The 21158-nt window shown below is 36.9% G+C and overlaps 1 protein-coding gene across 2 annotated transcripts; it reads left to right on the top strand.

Annotated features, from left to right (window-relative positions):
- Nucleotides 1–1994: 1994 nt before the first annotated feature.
- Nucleotides 1995–21148, top strand: LOC109053289 (LIM domain-binding protein 3-like). 2 transcript variants are annotated; one of them, XM_042767689.1, is made up of 10 exons: nucleotides 1995–2128; nucleotides 2358–2577; nucleotides 10629–10780; nucleotides 14528–14603; nucleotides 17150–17172; nucleotides 17786–17986; nucleotides 19419–19448; nucleotides 19961–20127; nucleotides 20300–20336; nucleotides 20556–21148. In XM_042767689.1, the coding sequence occupies exons 2-10, from the start codon at nucleotides 2482–2484 to the stop codon at nucleotides 20650–20652; spliced, it is 879 nt and encodes a 292-aa protein (XP_042623623.1). In that variant the 5' UTR covers nucleotides 1995–2128; nucleotides 2358–2481; the 3' UTR covers nucleotides 20653–21148. The 2 variants fall into 2 exon arrangements, with proteins under 2 accessions (XP_042623623.1, XP_042623624.1); XM_042767690.1 differs by having other exon boundaries at nucleotides 2120–2237.
- Nucleotides 21149–21158: the final 10 nt, after the last annotated feature.

Below are 21158 nucleotides of genomic sequence, written 5' to 3'. Positions count from 1 at the left end.
GAGTATTATGAGTTATGCTTGCATGTAAAATCTATATTTATGCTTCTTGGTTTTTAGGAATTTGAAATTATGTAAAATGTGCAGTCTAGTTCAAAATGCAAGGTTTTGTGGTCTTTTGATGTTCTGGATTAAAGAACAAGACAGGTAGTTGACAATCAGTACATTGGCTACTTGACAATCCAATTGTCAGACTGATAAAACTGACTGATCTGGTAAAGCTTGTTAGATATATAATGCTACCCTTCTGTCACTTCTGTGGTACTGCTGTATCTGTGACCCAGTGTAACAAATGGTCGATGACAGGAGAGAAGAAACCATCTGTGCAGGTGTTACATGATAATAATCTTTGGATACAGTAAGCTCTGCGATAACACAGATGTTCAGAATAAACTTTATTAGGTTGTTAAGGCTGTTTTTGACCAATTTCCAGAAATAAAATTGGTTACAGTATATTTTAAGGTGTCCAGGGTAATTATACATTTAAGTACTGAGTAATATTAATTAACTACATGTACTTTCTATATATTAGGATTAGGGTTTGTCTTAGGGTTACTTACATGTAATTATGCATAATTAATTGTTATTATAATAGTAAGTACATGTAACGTGTAACAAGGAACCTTAAAATAAAATGTTATCAAAAATTGCATTATAAATAGCACATACTTTTAGAACCAGACAAGACCGAATACTCGTTTCTTTTGTAAACCTATATTACAAAAACGGTTTTGTCCTTTCAGCTTTAGCACTTCAAATGCCTATGTTACTTCAATAGGATTTGGTTGTAAAAAAATTCATCCACTAAAATTTTGCAGTAATATGTCCAACATTCATTAAATGGAATGGAAAAAGTTAATGCAGAAGTGGTCACTTGAATGATAAACAAGTGAATTTGACTGAAGACAGTGAGCTAAAAAGAAAAAAAATCTACTATGTCACAGTGGACAAATACAGAGAGGAAAGTTTTGAGCTTTACTTTTTTAGAGCTGCATTGTTCATAATAATAGCAGTTGTGTGTGTCATTATGTAACATGATGGTGCTTTCTTGAATGCTTTCTATACTTGTCACTCTTAAGAATAAGAGTGGCAGGATTCAATCAGAATGACCTGGATAAATTATACCTGTGATCCTTCACAGAATACATGAATGGACAGGATGAAAGATGGATGTTCTGTCATGTTCTGTGCCATTCATGTATTGACAGTGTCAGTTGTCTTCACTGAAAGTGTGTGCCTTTCAACCCACTAGATGACAACAACATGGGATCAGGACAAGAGATTTTCTTTCCTTCTTATAGGGGACTGACTGATTGTAGTTTACTTCATCAATATAAATATAATATAAATACATTATTGTAGATATTTTAACAGTGTACATTTTGTTTTCGGGAGTCTCTTAAAAGTGTCCAGTGCATTCTCTGTCTGCTGCCTTTGATGTCACAGCTCAGAATAATCACTAGTTTGTGCGTGTGGTGTCATCAGCCAATCAGCGCTGTCGTTTTTCTATAGCTCTACAGTCATTAGTCACATGCCATTTACAGCTTACGTGATTGGCTCAAAACAGCCTTGCAGCAGAACTGTGCCCTGAGAGTGATAGAAGAATTTAAATCGCAGAATTCTGGGAAGTCCTGTGCCAGCCGAGCGATTGCTGCTGAATTGAACAGGAATGCTAATGGATAGCTCGCACCAGATATTATGAAACTCATTTGTTCACTCAGGATTTGTGAAACCCAGCATCTAGACCTCCATTGTAAATAAGAAAGAAGAGATGAGGCCCTTGATGACAGTTGTAATCAGTCCCACCACCTCAATTAAATCTTACAATTTGGATTTGCACTGTGAAAGAGCTGCAAAATGACATTACGTCAGACTTAGCACTAATGGCTCCTTGTTTATTAGTCACTTCCCACTAGCTCTTTATCCATGGTGCCATGAGTTGACGCCCATATGAGCAGAGTGGAAAAATGTGTTACCCTAAGAAGAGGCTATATTCGCCATGTGAATCATGGGGGCTTGGTATCCGAGGGTGTCCCCTTACACACCATATAAGGGCCCCCGGGGCTTGAGTGTTATCACTTTCTGCAGAAGGGGTCTATTCTTAGGCTGTCTGTCCAGGCCATCCGAGCAGGCAAGAACTCTCCTCCTTCTGCTTTTAAGACTTTTTTGACTTATTTTGTCAGTATAAACAGGGGTGGGATTTAACTATTTGTTTTTTTTTTAAGTCTGATCCTTCTGTGGTATGTTTTTGAGAGTGTAAACTCAGGTCATGTGTGATGGCTGTATAGTGACGGAGGGCATAAGGTAATACATATTGTTTCACTCTATTGCATTTCCTGTCTATTGTTGTTGTGTTTCAGAGGCTCCTCGGTGCCTGCCCGTACCCGGGTGTTTGGTCATCCTGACTACAGGGAGAAGAACTGAAAGAAAAAAGAGGACTTTACTGACCTGTGAAGAAGCTTTTCACTTTAAACTCTCTTCAAAATGAGCAATTACACAATAACCCTGTCTGGACCTGCACCTTGGGGCTTTAGGCTGCAGGGAGGCAAAGACTTCAACATGCCCCTGACCATCTCCCGGGTGAGACAACAGCTCTGCTTTGTAGAAGAAACAAACACATCATGCTCTATTTAAACAAATGCCTGCTTTGATTAAAAAAGAAAGAAAAAAAGAAACCTCACATCAGAGATTGTTTTGACTTGTTTTTACTTCGCTTAACAATGAAAATTGATTAAAGCTTTGAGTCACATGGTATGTTGGCATTATGTAACATCTTATTGCAGCTGTTGTTGTATTGGTTATCGTCCAAGCCAAAGCAGAAATTCTCTAACCAGCTTTGGCCATTTGGCTTGAGAGAGGTGTTGTGGTGCATTTACAGTGGAAAACTCTATGAATAGCAATAGATGATGCAAGCTTTAGGAACATGAATCTGTGCATGTGAAGTTGAAAGTGAAAGGCAAGAACCCTGGATGTATTCTACTGTCTAGTTAAATCACATTCACTGTGCTTATTCGCCCAAAGTGAAAAAATGAACACGGTGCCTGTTCATTTATGACACTGACTGATTCAATCTATAAAATGAAATGGAAAATAGAGACTTTCATTTTTGTCATTTACAGTCCTTGAAGAAAAAAAATATTTAAAGGGATTTTATTTATTTATTTATTTATTTATTTTTACTCACCCTCATATTGCTTCAAACCTCTATGATTTTATTCCTTTTGTGGAACACGAAAGAAGATATTTTGAAAAAAATATCTCATTTGGACCCCATTGACTTTCATTGTATCTCTTTTCCAAAATATCTGCTTATGTGTTCTGGGGATATATAAGGTCATATACTGTAGGTTTGGCATGACACGAGGGTGATTAAATGATGATAGAATTCGTATTTTGGAGTAAACTATCTTTTTAAATGCAAAAAAACTTTCGTTTTTGGATGTCTCTCTCTCCTGACTGTCATTTATGCTAAACAGATGTTGACGTCATGTTTCGTTGAAAGATGCTCAAATTCTTGTTGCTCATGGATGTTGATTCTCATTTCAGTTTTCAGCCTTCTTAGAATTCACTTCTCGATGGTAAGCGGTTTCCCATCTATCATCTCCTGCAACATGATTGTTGTAAATTCTTTTGTTAAATGTTTTATTTATTTATTTATTTAAAATAAAAAAGAGGCATCAATAAGGCATGCTATTGAAAAACTAGCACCACTTATGCCTTTGGGAATCGAATCGTTAATACAATCCACATTGTTACATATCATTCAGTCAATATTCTTTCTGTGCATTAAGTGTGCTCATCCCATGGCATCTAAAATCCTCATTGTCTTAGGCTATGGGTTCAAGGAAGAGGACATGGCTTATCCAAAGGCTCAGAGAGATTATATTTGTCCTAACAGACGGTGAGGTGATTTTCTCTCTGCTATGACAAGAAATCACTGCCGCTGTATAATCAATCAAAGGTGGTTCAGCCCAGTTTGTTTGTTTCATAGCTGACACCTTTCTTGACATTTGATTGTCTTTCAGTTCAATAAGGGGAAAGTCATTACCTCTGTTTGTCAAGGCTGTGGTAGATCTCCTCTCCTCATATTGGCTGTTTGTCTGGAAGCAATTACAGACAGGACCATCATACCAGGAAAACTTATCTCTGTTCCATTACATTTCTAATCAGCATTGCTGGTGGCACATGCTTTGATGCCGTAATCAGTGTCAAACCAGGTGTCCATCTGGATTTTATAGTCTCTCCCGACCCAGCTGTCACTGAATATGGAGGTAGATTGAAATGTGGACAATAGGCTATATGTGTTAAGATCTGGTCTCACATGACTGATGCATATGTAACAGCCAGAGCTGACGATTTATGCATTTCAAAAATCAAATCTTCGCACTCTGTAATAAAAGATCAGCCTCTATCCTAAAGCACATAGACAATCTGTACCCAATCTTAATCCGGGTCCCAAGGCTGAAAGAGCTGCTGTCTTGCACAAAGAAGCCTAGTAATTGCTCTTTCTGTTTTCGTAATACTTGCTGATTTTCTGTAGTGTCTGTAAAGTGATATAGCGACATGATATTGTGACATTTGTCACATTCATTGAGAATGGTGGATGATCTAATTTAATACTTTGATTCAGTAAATTATTACATGAGAAAAATACCTCAGGATATGTGATATTAGTGTCAATAAAGCAATTGATGCTGGACAGAAGAGTCATTTACAGTAGATGTTGATAAATGGATTTAGACCTGAGATGCAACCTTTTGAAATATTAAATCATAGACATTTGTTTAGTTTTTCATGCAAGCTATGATCCAATTTTAATTAAGATGTCCTGGCCTCAGTGTTACAGACATAGGAAAATGACAACAATAATATGAAGAAAATTGCTAAGTGAGTGACAGAACAATATGAGGTTGTTATATGTGTGTGGGTTGTTTTTGTGGTTGTGGGTTGGTAGGAAGCTGCCTTATTTCCTAATGAAACATTTTATGCTGCTTTTTAATAAAAATGAGTAATAATGGAAAATGTAATAAAAATAAATCACTGTCTCTTAGCTATTTAACTACTTTGCCTCCTTTGCAACCCTAAATAAAAAGCTCTGTTGTAGCTAATGATAGCAAGTGACGACCACTTTTGGCCCGTGGGTGCAATGCGTGACTTATGGCCACTGATTTTAGCTTAGCGCTGAAGGTCAGACCTGTGGGTGCCATAAATGTGAAGAGCACAGAGACAATAGACACATGAGGTCATTGTGAATTTAAATATTGCTTGGAGAGAGTCACTGGAAGAAAGAATATTCCTGAAGCTGTTAGTTAATTCCCTTTGACTAATGAAAAAGAAATAACATACAAAAGCAAGCCAACAAAAATTGTAATTAATAAATTACAGCATTTTAAAACACATGGAACCCTGACTGACACCTATTAAATACTGGACACAGAACACAGTCACTTAAAAATTTTCATTATATACTCTACTTTTGTCTGAACTTAAACAGAATTGGAAAGATTTGCATTTAAATCATTCTTGTTTTTTACCTTTTTGTCAAAGTATTGCATAAAAAAATGCAAAGAACAGAAATGAGGAGCAGTAACTGCAGTAACACACTCACAGCAATAACTTTAATCAATTCTGATAAGACCGTCCACTCAGGCAACTTGATAATGATGCATTTAAAATTGGGAGATTTTGTCAGTGGCTTTGTAAATGCCGAACGGCTTTGTAGAGCAACATTGCCAATAGCGGAAAGCACTGGCCCTAATGTCCTCTCAGAGATAATTTCCGTCATATATATTGTTGTGCATGATATGGAAGTACAGCTCTGCAAAGTCCTAATATTATAGTCTGTAGAGGACTTCATAAAGTCCATGACAAAGACTTTAAAAGAGTCATTTGTGATGTATTAAATTAATTCCACCGCAGATGAAACCTTAAGACTACATGTGCTTAGTAATGTACCCATATCTTTTTTTCTTCATTCTGTTGTATTTTAATATCCACATTGTGTCTCCTGTGTATTGCAGATTCATAGACCTCATAATAAATCTATTCAATTCCACTTTGGCAACTCCTTTGCAAGCTCTTCAAGGTCGTTGACTCTAACTGTTCAGTGCTGTAGGACGTCAGGCTACATTAAGCTGAGGTCAAGTCCTTTGTAACACAAAGGTGGACAGTGCCAGGCTTTATTATGCATATATATGTAGGTATGCTGGAGCTTAGCAACATCGAAATGAATGTACTATCAGTGGCCCTCAGAGCCTTGCAAACACCCACAGAGAGTTCAGATCATCAACCCAAACTTTGCTTTTAGTCAGAACAGTGCAGAAGGTGGCAAAAAATCAAAGCTGGCATTAACCAAGGACTGACTCATAAATCACACTGCCAAAAGCACCAGGCCCCTGTTTCCTCACCGAGGTTCTACTGGAAGATTCTACTATCACTCGACAAGATAAAACAGATGCTTTAATCTATAACTTGAAAGTCATGTTGGAACACCATATCTGTATTTCAGATAAATGTTAGGATTTTTAGGAACTAATGGGAGAGGATGGAGCTCATCAACTCTTCAAATTAAGACAGTTGCCTTCTGGACTAGATTTAAATAAACAGTCACAATGTATCAAATGTTTTCATATGGATCTTAGCGGGTCATTGAATTTAGCATCTGTTGTATTGAGATTGGCAGTTTTACGGCTTAAATTAAATGAACACAGCTATATTTTTGTATTAGTTTTGTGCCTGTTATCCCTCTTGACATTTTATTCTACAGTTGAATAGGACTTATATTACATTAATTTATAAATGAATCAAAAGTGTGTTTAGTTTAAGGTGGCAGAAGATGAGATACATGACATGTCATAGCTTCCCCTTAACTTATTCATACTCATTTAATTTAACTTAAAAATAAGGAAAGCATTCTAGCAGACAAAATGAACCTGTGCTTGAACAGTGATTCTTGCTGTGAGTGCATCTCACTTCAGTAAACATCCTGAGAAATAAGCTAAAGTGAAGTGGCTACTGTGTTACTCAAGTTTTACTCAACTAAAAGTTTTCACACTTAATATTTTAAGTAAACTTTCCTTAGCTTTTGAAATTGACTGATGAAATCAAGAAACTGTTGCCATTTTCTTACTAAAGTAACTTTGATAGACAAACTGTGCAAAGCAACCTGTTCAGGTGTTTGATTTTTTTAATTTTTTTTTCCAAGCCTCTGGGAAACACAAGATGTTGTTTGACACTCGCATGATCACCAGTTTGTCAACAATGGTATAACGTAATTAAAAAGGCATTGTTTTTGCATTACATCTCAATGCTGTGGTTGTTGTGAAGAAACATCTCTTTACAATGATGAATACAGTTACAATTCACTTTTTTTTATTATTATTAGCCGTTTAAAATAAAAATAAATCATGCTATGATTTGATTTGAAAAAAAAAAGTTTATTTGAATCTATTAAGGATATTAAAAATGATCATTTAACATCTATAAAGGGCAGATTAATGTACTGTGCAAGTGTGCAGTAAGTGCTTTAAAGATCTAAAAGTAGTTTCAGTAGTAGCCTAAATTTCCTTAATTAATATTTTGTAATGTAAAACTCAAGTATTGTTTAAAAACATGTTTTGAAACATGGAAATAAAAAATAATAATAATTAATGTTTGTAAATAAAGTAAAATAATCTTAAGGAAATATTCTGAGAAAAATTGTATGTTGTCTAATATCTGAATAATGCCAGCCCAAAACCAATGTGATGAAATGGTGAATTCCAAATTATCTTTTCTTGGCTCCCAAAAATGCAGATTCTATCTCAGATCATCCTGCTCTGTATGTGTGTGTTTTTTATTTAGCCTCTCACTGTCATTCAGCATGCAGCATTATGACTGAAGTGTTGGTCAAGTAGCAGTCTGTTGGCTTAAGTGAAATATGAACAGGAGGAGGGCGATGATGATGATGTTTCTAATCTAGCTTGTAGGACCCTGATGCATGCAATGGGGTTTAATTACATAATAGCCAAGAAGAAATATGTCTGAATAGCAAAGTCAGGGAAATGCAAGCAGTGATTGACTGTACAAGCATAAAAAAGATGCCTCTATCTGATCGCCAAGTGACTATGAATCTTTTCCAGTGTATTTTGTGTTTTAGAAAAATTATATAGTAATATTTCAAATTTTCTTGCTAATTTGGAGTTTAGAGCAAAACTACGTCCCATACTTGTTCTAAAAATTCCTAAACCATTGCTCATTATGGATTCCAGTTATTTTCAGGTAAATCACATGATTGGGTGTTCTTAATTCACCTTCAGAAGTTGTAATTTGTTTGGCAATTGGGAATTTACACGCAAAATATTACATGAAGGAGAGCTCTTTCAGGAGCATGTATTTGTGTGCATGTTGAGTAATGGCAGCAGGTGGGACAAAACGGTTGCTGGCAGGGCCCCAGAATACAGGGTCAAATTGAGAGGCAGGGGGCGTTAACAACAACCTTTATTTTTAACATTTTAATGAGCTGCCTGAAAATATATCCACTGACTGAATCCCGGATTTCAATCTCCATTCCCTTGGTTTCTGAGCTTTTTCCAATCAGTCCGTTTTATATATATATATATATATATATATATATATATATATATATATATATATATATTACTATTAGTCCCAGTTCTTTAGGCTGATTGGCAAATCAGCTTTTCAATAGTAAACTACTATACTACAGTAAACAACACTATGACTTTTCTCATTTTATATTACTCCACTTGTATATCAACTCAGACTCTCAAGGCCCCAGTATACTTCAAACAAAGTTTGTTTTAATTCTTCGTTTTAGGGCAAAAAGAAGTTTGAAAAGTTTGAGCGACGGTATACTGTTTTAAAACATTCCAACACCCCTGAAGGCGGGGTGTAGATTAATGTAAACAACTTGAGATGCTCGCGCATATACCCTAAACACAACAACGATATAATGATGAAGTGTAGGCAATCTAGGTGTGAGACGGGCACCAATGGTCAGAATATTATAGATAAAAGAATAAAGATTAGCAGCAGTTCAGAGTCAAGTATCATGGTGTAACATTTATTTGAAACACATGTATTTGGTACTTGCTACCTTATATCTTTACTCTTTCCTTTCATTCTTTTCATGGCTTTGGAAAACTTGTCTCGGATGTTTTTCTATGTCGCTTTTTGCATAACTCCGGGTCGTTGACACCTAGCTTCATTGTTTTTTCTTTCTAGGAATTAAATGCTTTCTCTGAATCTTGTGGATATATCTGTGCCAGCTCAGCTATTCGACACTCCAGTGTATTCATGTTGCTAGTGACTAGGCCAGAGATATTGTTCAACTCTTCCCTGACCTCCGTTGAATAAGAAACGAACCGGGGAAAAAAAATTGCACGTCAAAGCAGGTGGAGTTTCAGAATCTGTTATACATCTGATTCATTCAAAATACTGATTCATTCAGGAACAAACAGCCTGAGTAGATTTTTGAATCATTTATTCATCTGAGTAATTCAAAACACTAATTAATTTTGGAATTAAACATTATGACTGAGTCGTTGAATCATTCACTCAAATGATTAATTCAAAAACAATGATTCTTTCAGAAAAAAAAACACCACTACTGTGTGTTTTGCACAGATATGAAGATGTTAAGTCTGCTTTGACTTTGTTTAGAACTCGGAGGAAAGATTTGTAGCATAACTGGCAAACAAGATCAGCATGTTTTTGAGAATGTGCATTTGTTTCCACTCAATTGCAACCCATCTTGCTATTTAAAATGCAAAAAAAGCATTTTCTATGAACAGCCCCTTAATTTGTTCAGAATTGTCAATATGTCTACATCCGTTTACTTTCAGCAACTCTTTCAAGGTAAACAAAAATGCTGATTATAATGGTTTCTAATTTCTTTTTACGCTATGGGTGATTGATTTTGATTGATTTTGATGCCCAGTCATAAACAATCTTTTATAAATGTTTAGCACACATCGCTTCCTCCTACTGTCATTCCAATCACTTCATTCTAACTAAATAATTGAAGACATTTATTCAGGTGTATGTCTGCATATACAAAAGAACTAAGCTTCAAGTGGATTCTCTCAGCCCATATTTAAAAAAAGATTTCACTAAAGAAGAAGAGAAAATCATTTATGTTTGCATGTCTTATGCCTATACTGAAAGCCCTCCAGTGTTTCAGCCTATGCCGCAATGCTGCTGTTGTTTTACAAGAGTTCTTACTCGGAGGTCACTCCACGATTGCCCCTTCTTGTTGTTTAAGGATGTTCATTTTCAAGGTCATAAAAGTAGTAACTTTGATTTAAGCATTTTATTTATTTATTTATTTTTTGCAAAGAGGAGAACATTGTTTGTGTTCAGCAAGAACACATCTGCTCAGAATCATCTGCTGCACTTGACAGTGACAAGTTATTAATTAAATTTGACTGATGTATCATGCAAATGTGTGTACTGTTGCAAGCATAGTGTGTGAAAATGAATTTGATAGTAATTATCAATAAACAAACAAACAATACAGAAACGGTTTCTGTAGCCATGATGATTTGCCATTGGATTTTTTTTTTGTGTATAAAATTCAGTCTGTGGTTTCATTTGTAGTTATTTAATGAATTTCTGGTGTCTTTCCACAGATCACACCAGGCAGCAAGGCAGCAAGCGGAAACCTCAGTCAGGGTGACATAATTACAGCAATCGATGGGGTCAGCACTGAGGGCATGACCCATCTGGAGGCCCAAAACAAGATAAAGGCAGCCATCACCAAACTCAGCCTCACCATGCAGAGGTATACCTCAACACCACCTTAACCTTTGGATGCTTTTTATGTTTCTGAATACTTTTAACTTACTTTATTTCCTCCAAACTACACTCCATCTTAGTCTTTGCATCCAGTGATTTCCCATTATGTTTGTTAGTAAATGGGTTTTCTTAGAGGGCATCAGCATTGCATCTCATTTACTTTGGCAGCAGACAACTCTGGCAAGCAATCAAAGTGTCTGCAATAAAACAGCTCGTCCATGAGTGATATAAGCAGTCACAGTTGAGCTGACACAGACTACGAGAGATGGTTAGCATACAAATATACCGACAGGACAATTGAATTCAAAAATGTGTCTGTAATAAATCAGCTAGGTATCATGTAGTCCTTCAGGTTGCAGCATGCATAAATTAAAGGCATTGATGTTTAGGGGATAGGGGGATTTTACATTCAGAAGGCTTTTTTATATATCTTTTTAATATAGTTTATTAATTTAGTACGGACACCCCAAAGCCTCTATCCGAAAGTAGATTAAGTCCTTTCATGTGGCTTCCTACACTACAGCAAAAGGAGGAAATGTTACTCACAAAGATAACTCAGCTACCCTGTGACATTTCTTAATGCTGGCTCTAGTGTTAACTTTTATAAGCTACTCCTTCTCTGTCTCTGTCTTTTATTCGGGGGTAATTTTCAGAAGCTTAGCTGATACTCCTTATTTATTGACAGCAACCATCTTTATTCGTTGGAGGTTATATACATGTTCTCATATACATGTGGATGTTTGTATTATTGTATACTATGTGATACATGTAGATACTTGCTGCATTTCATTTGATTTGCTAGATACAACAGATTTATCATTGACGATTTATGTAATTTTGCTCCATCTTTTCATGCTGCTCTCCAATCAAAAGCATCTCAGGAGGAGTGACAGGGTACACATGTATTTTCAGCTGTGTGCTTTCCCTGGACTTCACTTGATGGATTACAAGAAATTTCTCATGCCTAGAGGCTTGTGAGGAGCCCCCCAGTGTTACTGCCTATAAAAGCAATGCTGTTGGCATATTACAAAATACTCACTCAATGAATGCTTCATCTTGTTGTTTAAGATTTTATTGGCCACTCTAGAAAATTGAAACTTGACATGATTTCAGTTTCTGACCACAGGAAAAAGGTCAATTGATGAGTTTTTTGAGATTCATTATAGCCTTTGTGTCTCTGACTTAATGAGAACTGTGTCTTTGAGAGATGTATGTGCCGCAACATTCAAACAAAGTTTGAGGTCAGTAAGATTTTTAATGTTTTAAAAGAGGTTTCCCCTTCAGGGAACTCACGCTGTGTCAGTAGCGCTTTGGGAACGGTGGGGTCAGGTAGAGACCAGGATGCTTAAGAGCGCATCTGAAACAAGCTTCTGTGTCTTCAGAAGCGCTCTGTGTGTGTCAGTCTGAATATATGTTGTTTGTCAGTGCCAGTGCACAATCACAACAATATATGGCGAGCAGAAAAAAAAAAGAAAACTGGCAGCACTTTCTATCATTTCTTCTTCTCTGCCCGAGCTATACATTACAGGTGCGGATACATACAATCATTGTACAATCACTCGAAGGGGCTGACTGTATGCATCTTGCACCTGCTGGGAATGCTTCACTCCCGCTGGGCACACTTTGAGGAATGTGTCCAATGTTTGCGGTCCTTGTTGTTCCGGTCCCACCTTTGCTAAGGCACGGTGGCAACTGAGATCGTGCGGATTGCATATGGATTGCTGATTGCTCAAGAGTCTCGAGAGACTGGTTCCCTTAACTGGGGAGAGGCGGTTCCACCTCATTATACGGAGCCCATTTCTCCTCAGTGCCCTCAGGGGGCTAGGGTGTTAACCCTGCCACCTCTGGTGCTTCAGGGCACAACAGTCTCCAGCGAGCCCAGCTCTCAGTGTCCCTGCTGGCCATCTGCTTCGGGGCACCAAACTGACTATTCCAAATATACCAGAGGCCAATCTCAAGAAACTCGTTCCCTTAATAGACATCTTGGCAGCCTCGAAATTTCTGCCAAATGTGCCTCAATGGGTCCTGCAAGTCCTGGTGTGTCCCAGGCAGGCTCTGATAGTGGAACAGGAAGCAGTTGTTCCCGTGAGCAAGGAAGCCACAAAAAAGTGTCCCTCCTCTCAAGAGGGTGTCCGGGTTCTACATCCAGTATTTACTAAAAGCATTTTAATATTCGGGTTCTTCATTTTTGTCTAGCACTGTCACCCTGCACTTTCCCCTGTGTGTGGATGCAATTCTGGCTCCTCTGTGACTCCAGAGCAAACACATATTGAATTACATCAATGATTGGTGGATATTAGCTTAATCAGAGCAGATTGCGGTTTGGCATTCTCATTCACATGAAACAGCTGGGGTTAAGGCAGAACACCAAGAAGAGTTTGCTTTCTCCAGTTCAGAGAACCACTTTTTTCTGTGCTGTATGGGTTTCAACAATGATGCAGGTGCATTTTCCCCAATTGCTCTGCACCCAGGAGTTCTGGAGAGAGTCCGCTGGGATGGGGTCAATCTATTTCTAGTAGCCCCGTTCTGATTCCAATCAGGATGGACCCTCTGACTCTGTCAGGGGATGTAATCGTTCATCCCCACCTGAAATTATGGGTTTGGCCAACTGAGGTTGTTTATACTGTACTCCACTCTAGAGCTCCCTCCACAAGGGAACTGTAGTTCTTGAAGTGAGTTGTGTTCACTTCATGGTGCGGAAATTGTTAGCTGGTCCCAGTTAACTGCCCAGTTGGATCAGTTCTGAAGTTCCTGCAGAGACCCTTCTCAGCAGGGTTGATCCCCTCCACCTTAAGGGTGTACATGGTGGCCATAGCTGCTTACCATGCCCCTTTGGGTGGTCAGGAAGAAACCACCCCATCCCTATTGAAATAGAAATCTTATGTAACAATGAAAATGTCTTTACTGTCACTTTCAATCAATCTAATGCATCTTTGCTGTTTGTATCTTACTCACCCCAAACTTTTGAATAATAGTGCATGCAAATAATTTTCCTCTTTATTTTTAATTAAATTAAAGACTTTTGTTTTAGAATAATATTTAAAATTATGCAGTATTTCGCCACTAGCAAATTAAGTACATTTGTGTCACTGGACATGTCAACTCTTTTGTACAGATGTTCACATTGGATCAGACTAGTTAGATCATTCTCAAATGTTAAACATGGAACATTGATCAGGAATTTATGGCCAGTTCAAGAACTTATGTACAATTCAGTACAATTATTTTTTTCAATTATTGTGCCAATTCAATTATTATTTCAATTATTACAAATATAATTTGTAATAATTTATTTTATGTATATTTTATTAGATTAGAAGCCAATTAAAAGATAAAAACTAAATAACTTTTGCAAAATATAAGGATTTGTAATAAGGGTCTCAGACCTCAGGACCAGATCTAGATATATATAAAATACTTACCTTTTTATTTAACCATTGGTAATGGAAATGGTATCAATTCAGTTAAAAGAATTGATAGTTTTTACTGGAGTTGAACTATATATTGGTGTTTATGTTCTGCTACAGTCAATTAAAAGTGGACTTTCTCATAAAATGTTCTATAATTTGTGTTTAAACTGCATTTAAATCACTGTAATAAAAATAACATTAATGTTTACAACTAATAATTAACCATATTAATAATTAAAGATGGGAGAAATTGACTCATGACAAACAAAAGCCTAATGTCTTTGCATGACTGACCTTTACTTTGAATTCTGTACTGGTCCCAGGTCAAGACGTCCCGCTCCTGTACCCACAGCCACTCCAAGAATGGACTCACCCATGCCAGTTATCCCTCACCAGAAGGTAAAGCAGTGTTCTGTCCATCTGTAATGTTCTCTAAATGTACGTTTAACACATGTCATCACATGTCATAGTTTATGTCATCTTTTGATATTTTATCAGTGTGGTATAAAATATAACTGGACTGTATGGAGAGGACAAATATGTTGAAGAAAACTAAATGATAATTTTCTGGTAATAGGCGAGCCATTTCTTTATAATCCTCTTTATCCGTCATGGGAGTATCCAAGCCCATATCATAGAGAGAGAGATAAAAGAGGAGGGATTGTGAAAACAAACATTCTCTGTAAAGTTGACACTTAACTCCCTCTACTGTCTTTTGTTGGTCAAGCAACAATAAGCACATCATTTGAAATCCTCATTAGTTTCCTGCTGGTCCAGTTCTCATTTGCATTGTTGTTGCCAGATGAATTCTGTTTGATGATCTTGAGTGCTTCTTCAAGCCTCATTTACCTCTTTCCTAACCATCTTTTTCTTCTATGCCTTGCCATTTTGGCTAATGATTCATTTGTTGATCTGATAATGGTTTATTTTACGCTAAGGAAACCACAGACACTGAGGAAGGAGAAGAAGAAAACAAACAAAAAAAAAAACATCCCATCCTCCAAAAAAACAAAACTTCAAAAAAATCTCTAATTCCAAACACTGAGGAGAAACCTCAGGAGAATCTCCAACCCGTTATTCATTCTCCTGCTAAAAGCCCTGTCCCTTCTTATTTGCAATTCGGGCAAGGGGCAAAAACCACCCCAAACCAGCGGGGACAGTATAATTCTCCCATTGGCCTGTATTCAGCAGAAACTTTAAGGGAGATGGTCATTCAACAAGACAGTCTAAATTGCCTGTCAATCCTGGGGTAGGTAATGTGATGCCTAACCCACAAATCTGTATCTTAATGAGCACATCCACCAAATTTGATTTAACAAGCTAGTTTACTAATGGGCCATGGAGGCATTGGCTAGCCTCACCTATATCCCCGCAGTACCTTTAAGAAAACTGTGCCAAAGAATACTCAGAACATTCCGTCATTACCTCTGCACATTCCGCTCTCACATGCAATGGATAAGCTGGGAATGTGCTTGGCAGAAGGGGGACCAGTGGTCCATAAGGTTCACCCAACCCCCGTCCTGCAATACGAGCAGGGCCTGGCCAAGTCGTATCTGTATGTATTAATTGCAAGCTGCTTCCAAATGACAACATACTAGTTATTTTAGTCGTGTTAGAGCTACATCTCCTGCAATTAGATGAGGATTGTACATTTTTTATAATGGATTATAAGTGATGCCAGCATGTAAACGATAATGCTTTCACCTTTTTAATATGTTGTCATCATTTAGCTTCATAAGATGTCTTCCTAGACAGCAAGCAGTTTCGGCCCATATCTGGCCCACATCTGGCCCGCATGGATTTCACGCGGGCCAGATATGGGCCGGATCTGGGCCAACACTATGTTGCTGTCTGGGAATTCCTAAATCATTCTGTTGTCACCACAGTGTATCTTCTCTTTCCAAAAACATGTGAGGTAATTCCCACAGGCCCCAATCATTGAACCATAATTGAACATGGGTGCAAATGTGCACTCGTTGGCTCTTTTAACCTGCTCAGAATGTCACAGCTCTTGTTACAGTACATCCCAAATGAAGTCCTACCACAATAATGCCATCACATATTCCATCCTCTATTTGCAGCTCACAGCTGCTTTTAATATATTTTTATTTAGCTTTATTTTTATTTCAGTTTTAGTAATTTTAGTTCTTAGTTCTTGAAATAATTTCTGTTAGCTGCCACAGGCAATATGCCTACATTATTCTTTTAATATTTATATTTTATGTAATTTCAGCTTTATTTCAATTAACAAAAACTATTTTTTGATAGTTTTAGTTCTAGTTAACAATAACACGACTGGATTGGCTGTTTGATTCGATGAGAGGATGAGTGTTATTTTAGCTCCAGTGTTCTCTGTGTGTCCCGCTGCAGCCACACTCTTGTTCCAGTCAATCAATCTGGTTTAGGAACAAACCAGAATGTTATCCTTATGAGACATGTGACCAGTAATAACCATCTCCACATCATGGCACAACAGATAACAAGAAATCCTAAATATATTTAAACTGTTATTTAAAGACTCTGATCATTTACTCGCTCACAGGTCATTTCAAATCTGTACTACTTTCTTTTCGTTTGAATTTTGTTTGAAGAGAAGATATTTTGTAGAATGCTGGAAAACTGAGACACTATGACAATTTTCACTGTATCTTCTTTTGTCTTCCACAAAAGAATCAAAGTCATACAGGTTAAATGAAATGAAAGTGAAAATAAAAAGAATATTAGTTTTTGGTTGAACTGTCCTTTAACAGTTAAAATATATTCATTTTTCAGGTACAAGTTCTTCAGACAAAGTGAAATATTTGCATTCCATGTAATTGTTGTTTTTTTCCCTGCTAATTTACATGGACATGGATCCATTATCATTCAGTACACTGCGAAATCAAGGCTAACACTGACTCTTTTGTTTATCTTTTTTCTGTCTATATTCCTCTATGGCGTCTCAGGTCATTGCCAACACAGCTGCCAAGTCAGTAACAGTTTTGATTATAAAATCTCCAGAGATGCACGTGAATATGTGTGCTCTGAAGCATGGCCACATGCAATACTGTGGTTGTGGTTTGCATGCTTACATTTTCAATTCCCGAATGTTCAAAATATATTTTGAACAATTTGACATTTCGGACATGATGAAATGTTAAATGCTTTTGAGTGTAGTGTTTAAACAAGATAAATCTGTTGTTGAGTTTTGGTTATAGTTTTATTGGTCAATGCATCTCTGCATGTTTTTTGGAGTATCATAATGGGAACTATTGCATGTTATGTACATTTTTACATTATGATTGAAAGCCCAGATGCATTTGTTAAACAGGACATTGTGTTTTCAGATATGGGATTTTATTAGAATGTAAAACTAATGGCTGGTGTAGACCATTTAACTTCAGAAGCATCCAAACTAGTAATGCAAAACTCATTGCTGTTTAATTATACAGATGCATTAGGTAAGTCAAGTCTAAATCAAACTGTTCTCACTGTCAAATCGTATCTATCTCTCTGTTTTCACTCATATTTCTGGCTCCTCACCATTACCCACCTCCCTCTACACTATCGCTCCCCTGACACTCCCACACCTGAACTGACAGCCAAGAGTATGTTCCCAGCTTCAATCCCATCGCACTGAAGGACTCTGCTTTGTCCACTCACAAGCCTATTGAGGTCAAGGGTCCTGGTGGGAAGGCTACTATCATCCATGCCCAGTACAACACTCCTATAAGTATGTATTCTCAGGATGCCATTATGGATGCCATTGCCGGTCAGGCCCAAGCCAGAGGAAACGAGATGAGGTAGGTCTTCCATTTCTGTCCATCACTTTACATTTTATTACACCGATGCTTAGGTGAGAGCTGAGGTAAGTGATACACTGGCCCCAAAACAGACATTAAAGCCACACTACATGACTGTTATTGCATCAGAAACAGTATTATATTTCAATATTTAATGCAGTGATATTTTTAAAGGAATAGTTCGCTCAAAAATTCTATTATTATTTGCTTATGCTAACTCGGAATTCTAGTGTGCATCTTGCAATTAGACTTTTTTCTCAGAATTTTGAGTTTATATCTTGCAATTCTGAATTCATAAAGAAAAAAAAATTGTGAGATGAAAAGTCTCAAATTTAAGACACAAAAAAGGGTCTGGGATGTATTTACCAAAAGCAATGTGAACCTAAGTAGATTGTAATGATTATTGGTGTCGGTGGTTTCTACAGTCTGCTTAGACTTTTCTTTTGAGAAACGCACCTACAGTATGAGCAATATTTTCATGAATTAGATGGATCCAATTCTTTTACATCACTAACTCAACAATCTGGTTGCCATGGTTCAACACCCCACTCAATCTGAAAAATACAAGAGAATAACAGAAGAAGAAAAATATGAGTGAACTATTCAAGTTTCTACATAATTTTTAGGACCACTGTATATTGCAATAAAGAGCACATTTGATGACATATTTTTATTGGCCAACTCTTAAGTTAAAATTAACCTGGTTAAATAGGATTCGAAAATAGGATTTTTCCACTGGCTTTTGGATTCCTGCAGAAAATAAGATCTGTGACCAACATAAGTTCATGATTTTTACACATTTTGTTCATCATGACAATCTTTACAAATTAATACAACTTTTATGATTTCTAACAATCACTAGAAGTAAACAGAGGCTATAAACAAACTACACCACAAGTTCAGCATTACCACCATTAAGTTTCTGACAACTTTTGTCTTTATTAAAAAACAAAACATTGAATTAAGGATGATGGAACCTGGAAAACTAAAAAGCTAACTCATTTTCGGATTTAGGCCTATGAAAATAAGTCATCCCTGCAGCACTCTATTAAAAACAAGAAAGCATATTCTTGCAATTTGTTATGAGATGTTAGGAAAAGTAAGGTATTTCCGCTCATTTTGCATCTTTTTATTTACAGTTTAATGATTTTGCTTACAATGCAATTCTATTCAGTCTTTAGTGTTTATAACAGTAAAATCTCATTATCGGTCATCTAGCCTGGACTGATTTCAGGCTTCCACAAGGTCATATGTCTCAACCTCATCTGTGCTTTTCCTCCCTCTTCTGCTTGCAATTATGTCACTCCATCCACAACCAATCACCCATTTCTCATCACTCATCCTCGCCCCACCCCCACTACATTTCCCATCCTTCCATATGACATGGCTCTGACTTGCTCCTTCCCATCCTGGTTCATCATGTGATTGACAGCGGTGATGACCCCACTGGATCTCCCTTGGCGTAAGTAGCCACAGTCTATGTAGATCCATCACAGCTGCTTTGACTCATCTCTTCTATTATATTCTCTGTTAAAGGCTGATTGCATAAACACTGAAGAGGATTTTTGGGGGGGTAATTTTTCAATTACCATGTTATACTGTTGAAAATATGTAAGTAAACGGAGATCTATAAAGAAAAACATGAATGTTCTGAGTATATCTGCCAGGGGAGAATTACATAACCTCTAACATCTTACTTTACATTCTCCTATAGGAACTATGTTTTATTCCTCTCAAATCCTAATTCATTCTTAGTCATTTTCTCCACCACAAATCTTTCACTGCTATGGAACTGTATTAAAATGATGCACACCTTCACAAATATGTAAAACAGTTTATTAATTCAGAAATAACTTCAACAAATATTGTCCTTTTATTATGATTTTTGGAAATTTAACTTGATGCACCCAAATTCAGAGAACACAGATCAACAACTGATCATCTTTTTTTCCATTTCTCTCTGCTGGGGAGTAGCTCACTTCCCATTAAAGACCCTCTTGTGGACAGTGCTTCTCCAGTTTACCAGGCTGTGATCAAACCTGATAATAAGGAGATGGAGATGTCAGAGTGGGCCCGTCGTGCTGCCAACCTGCAGTCCAAGTCCTTCCGCATCCTTGCTCATATCACAGGAACGGAGTATTGTGAGTACAGCCTTTCTTTATCACACCACTGTGTGAAATGGAAATTGGTTTAAGTTGAAAAGACTGATATTGTCAGAGATGACAGTGATTGTGTTTTAAAAATCGGTTTGCACTTTATTTTTGGAGACTAGGTCTGTAACAATTGACTTGTATTTATTTCTATTTATCACAGTGCAAGATCCAGATGAGGAGGCTCTTAGAAAATCAAGGTAATCCACATTGTCTCAGTTTTTTTAAGTACTGTTTTAAAATTATACTTTTAAGATTTGTAGTACACTACAAGTGCACATTCAGTACAATCAAGCACACTTCTTTTTCATAAGGCCATTGACATATTTAACAAGGCCAGGCCTTAAATGTATAAGGTTGGAACATATAAAGGTATGTTGATTAAGTTAAATACATTTTTGTATATATGTTTTGTACAGGGAGAAGTTTGAATCAGAGGTAAAAGGCCCAAGATTTTCCAAACTGAAAAACTGGCACCACGGACTGTCTGCACAGATCCTTAACATCCAGGGGTAAATGCCACCTGATGTTACTGGAGAGAAGTTGAGGCAACAATCAACAAGGAAACCAGAAGGCTATGTAAAGTGAGGGTGCAATAGGAAGAGAGCAGTTAGTGTAGTGACTGGAATGTGAGTTAGAGTTCTAAACTTGCCTGTAAGTGAACACACAAAGCTCCTGTGTTTGATGTGCATATTATGTCTTTTTGTTTCATGTAACTTTCACCCACTGACACATAGTGCATAGTGCTCAGTTTGTCATTTTCTTTTTCATTTTATGTTTCTCTTTTTCTTCTCTTTTGCCTGCTTTGTTTATCCCAAATTATTGCTGAATAATTAATTGTCTGAATGACTTACTGATGTAAAAAACTAACCCTGAGAGTAATGATAAAATATACGTACCACATCCACTGCAATACACCACAGCACATATTGAAATACAAACCAAATGTACTATTGTTAATGTTAATAAAACATTATTACTTTTAACCAAATAAACAGAAGTGTCAGTGTGACTTGTTAGTT

This window comes from Cyprinus carpio, chromosome A12 (genome assembly GCF_018340385.1).
Source record: "Cyprinus carpio isolate SPL01 chromosome A12, ASM1834038v1, whole genome shotgun sequence".
Taxonomy (NCBI): Eukaryota; Metazoa; Chordata; class Actinopteri; order Cypriniformes; family Cyprinidae; genus Cyprinus; species Cyprinus carpio.
Note: the sequence above shows the minus strand (reverse complement) of the source record. Positions and strands in the feature narration are given on the sequence as shown.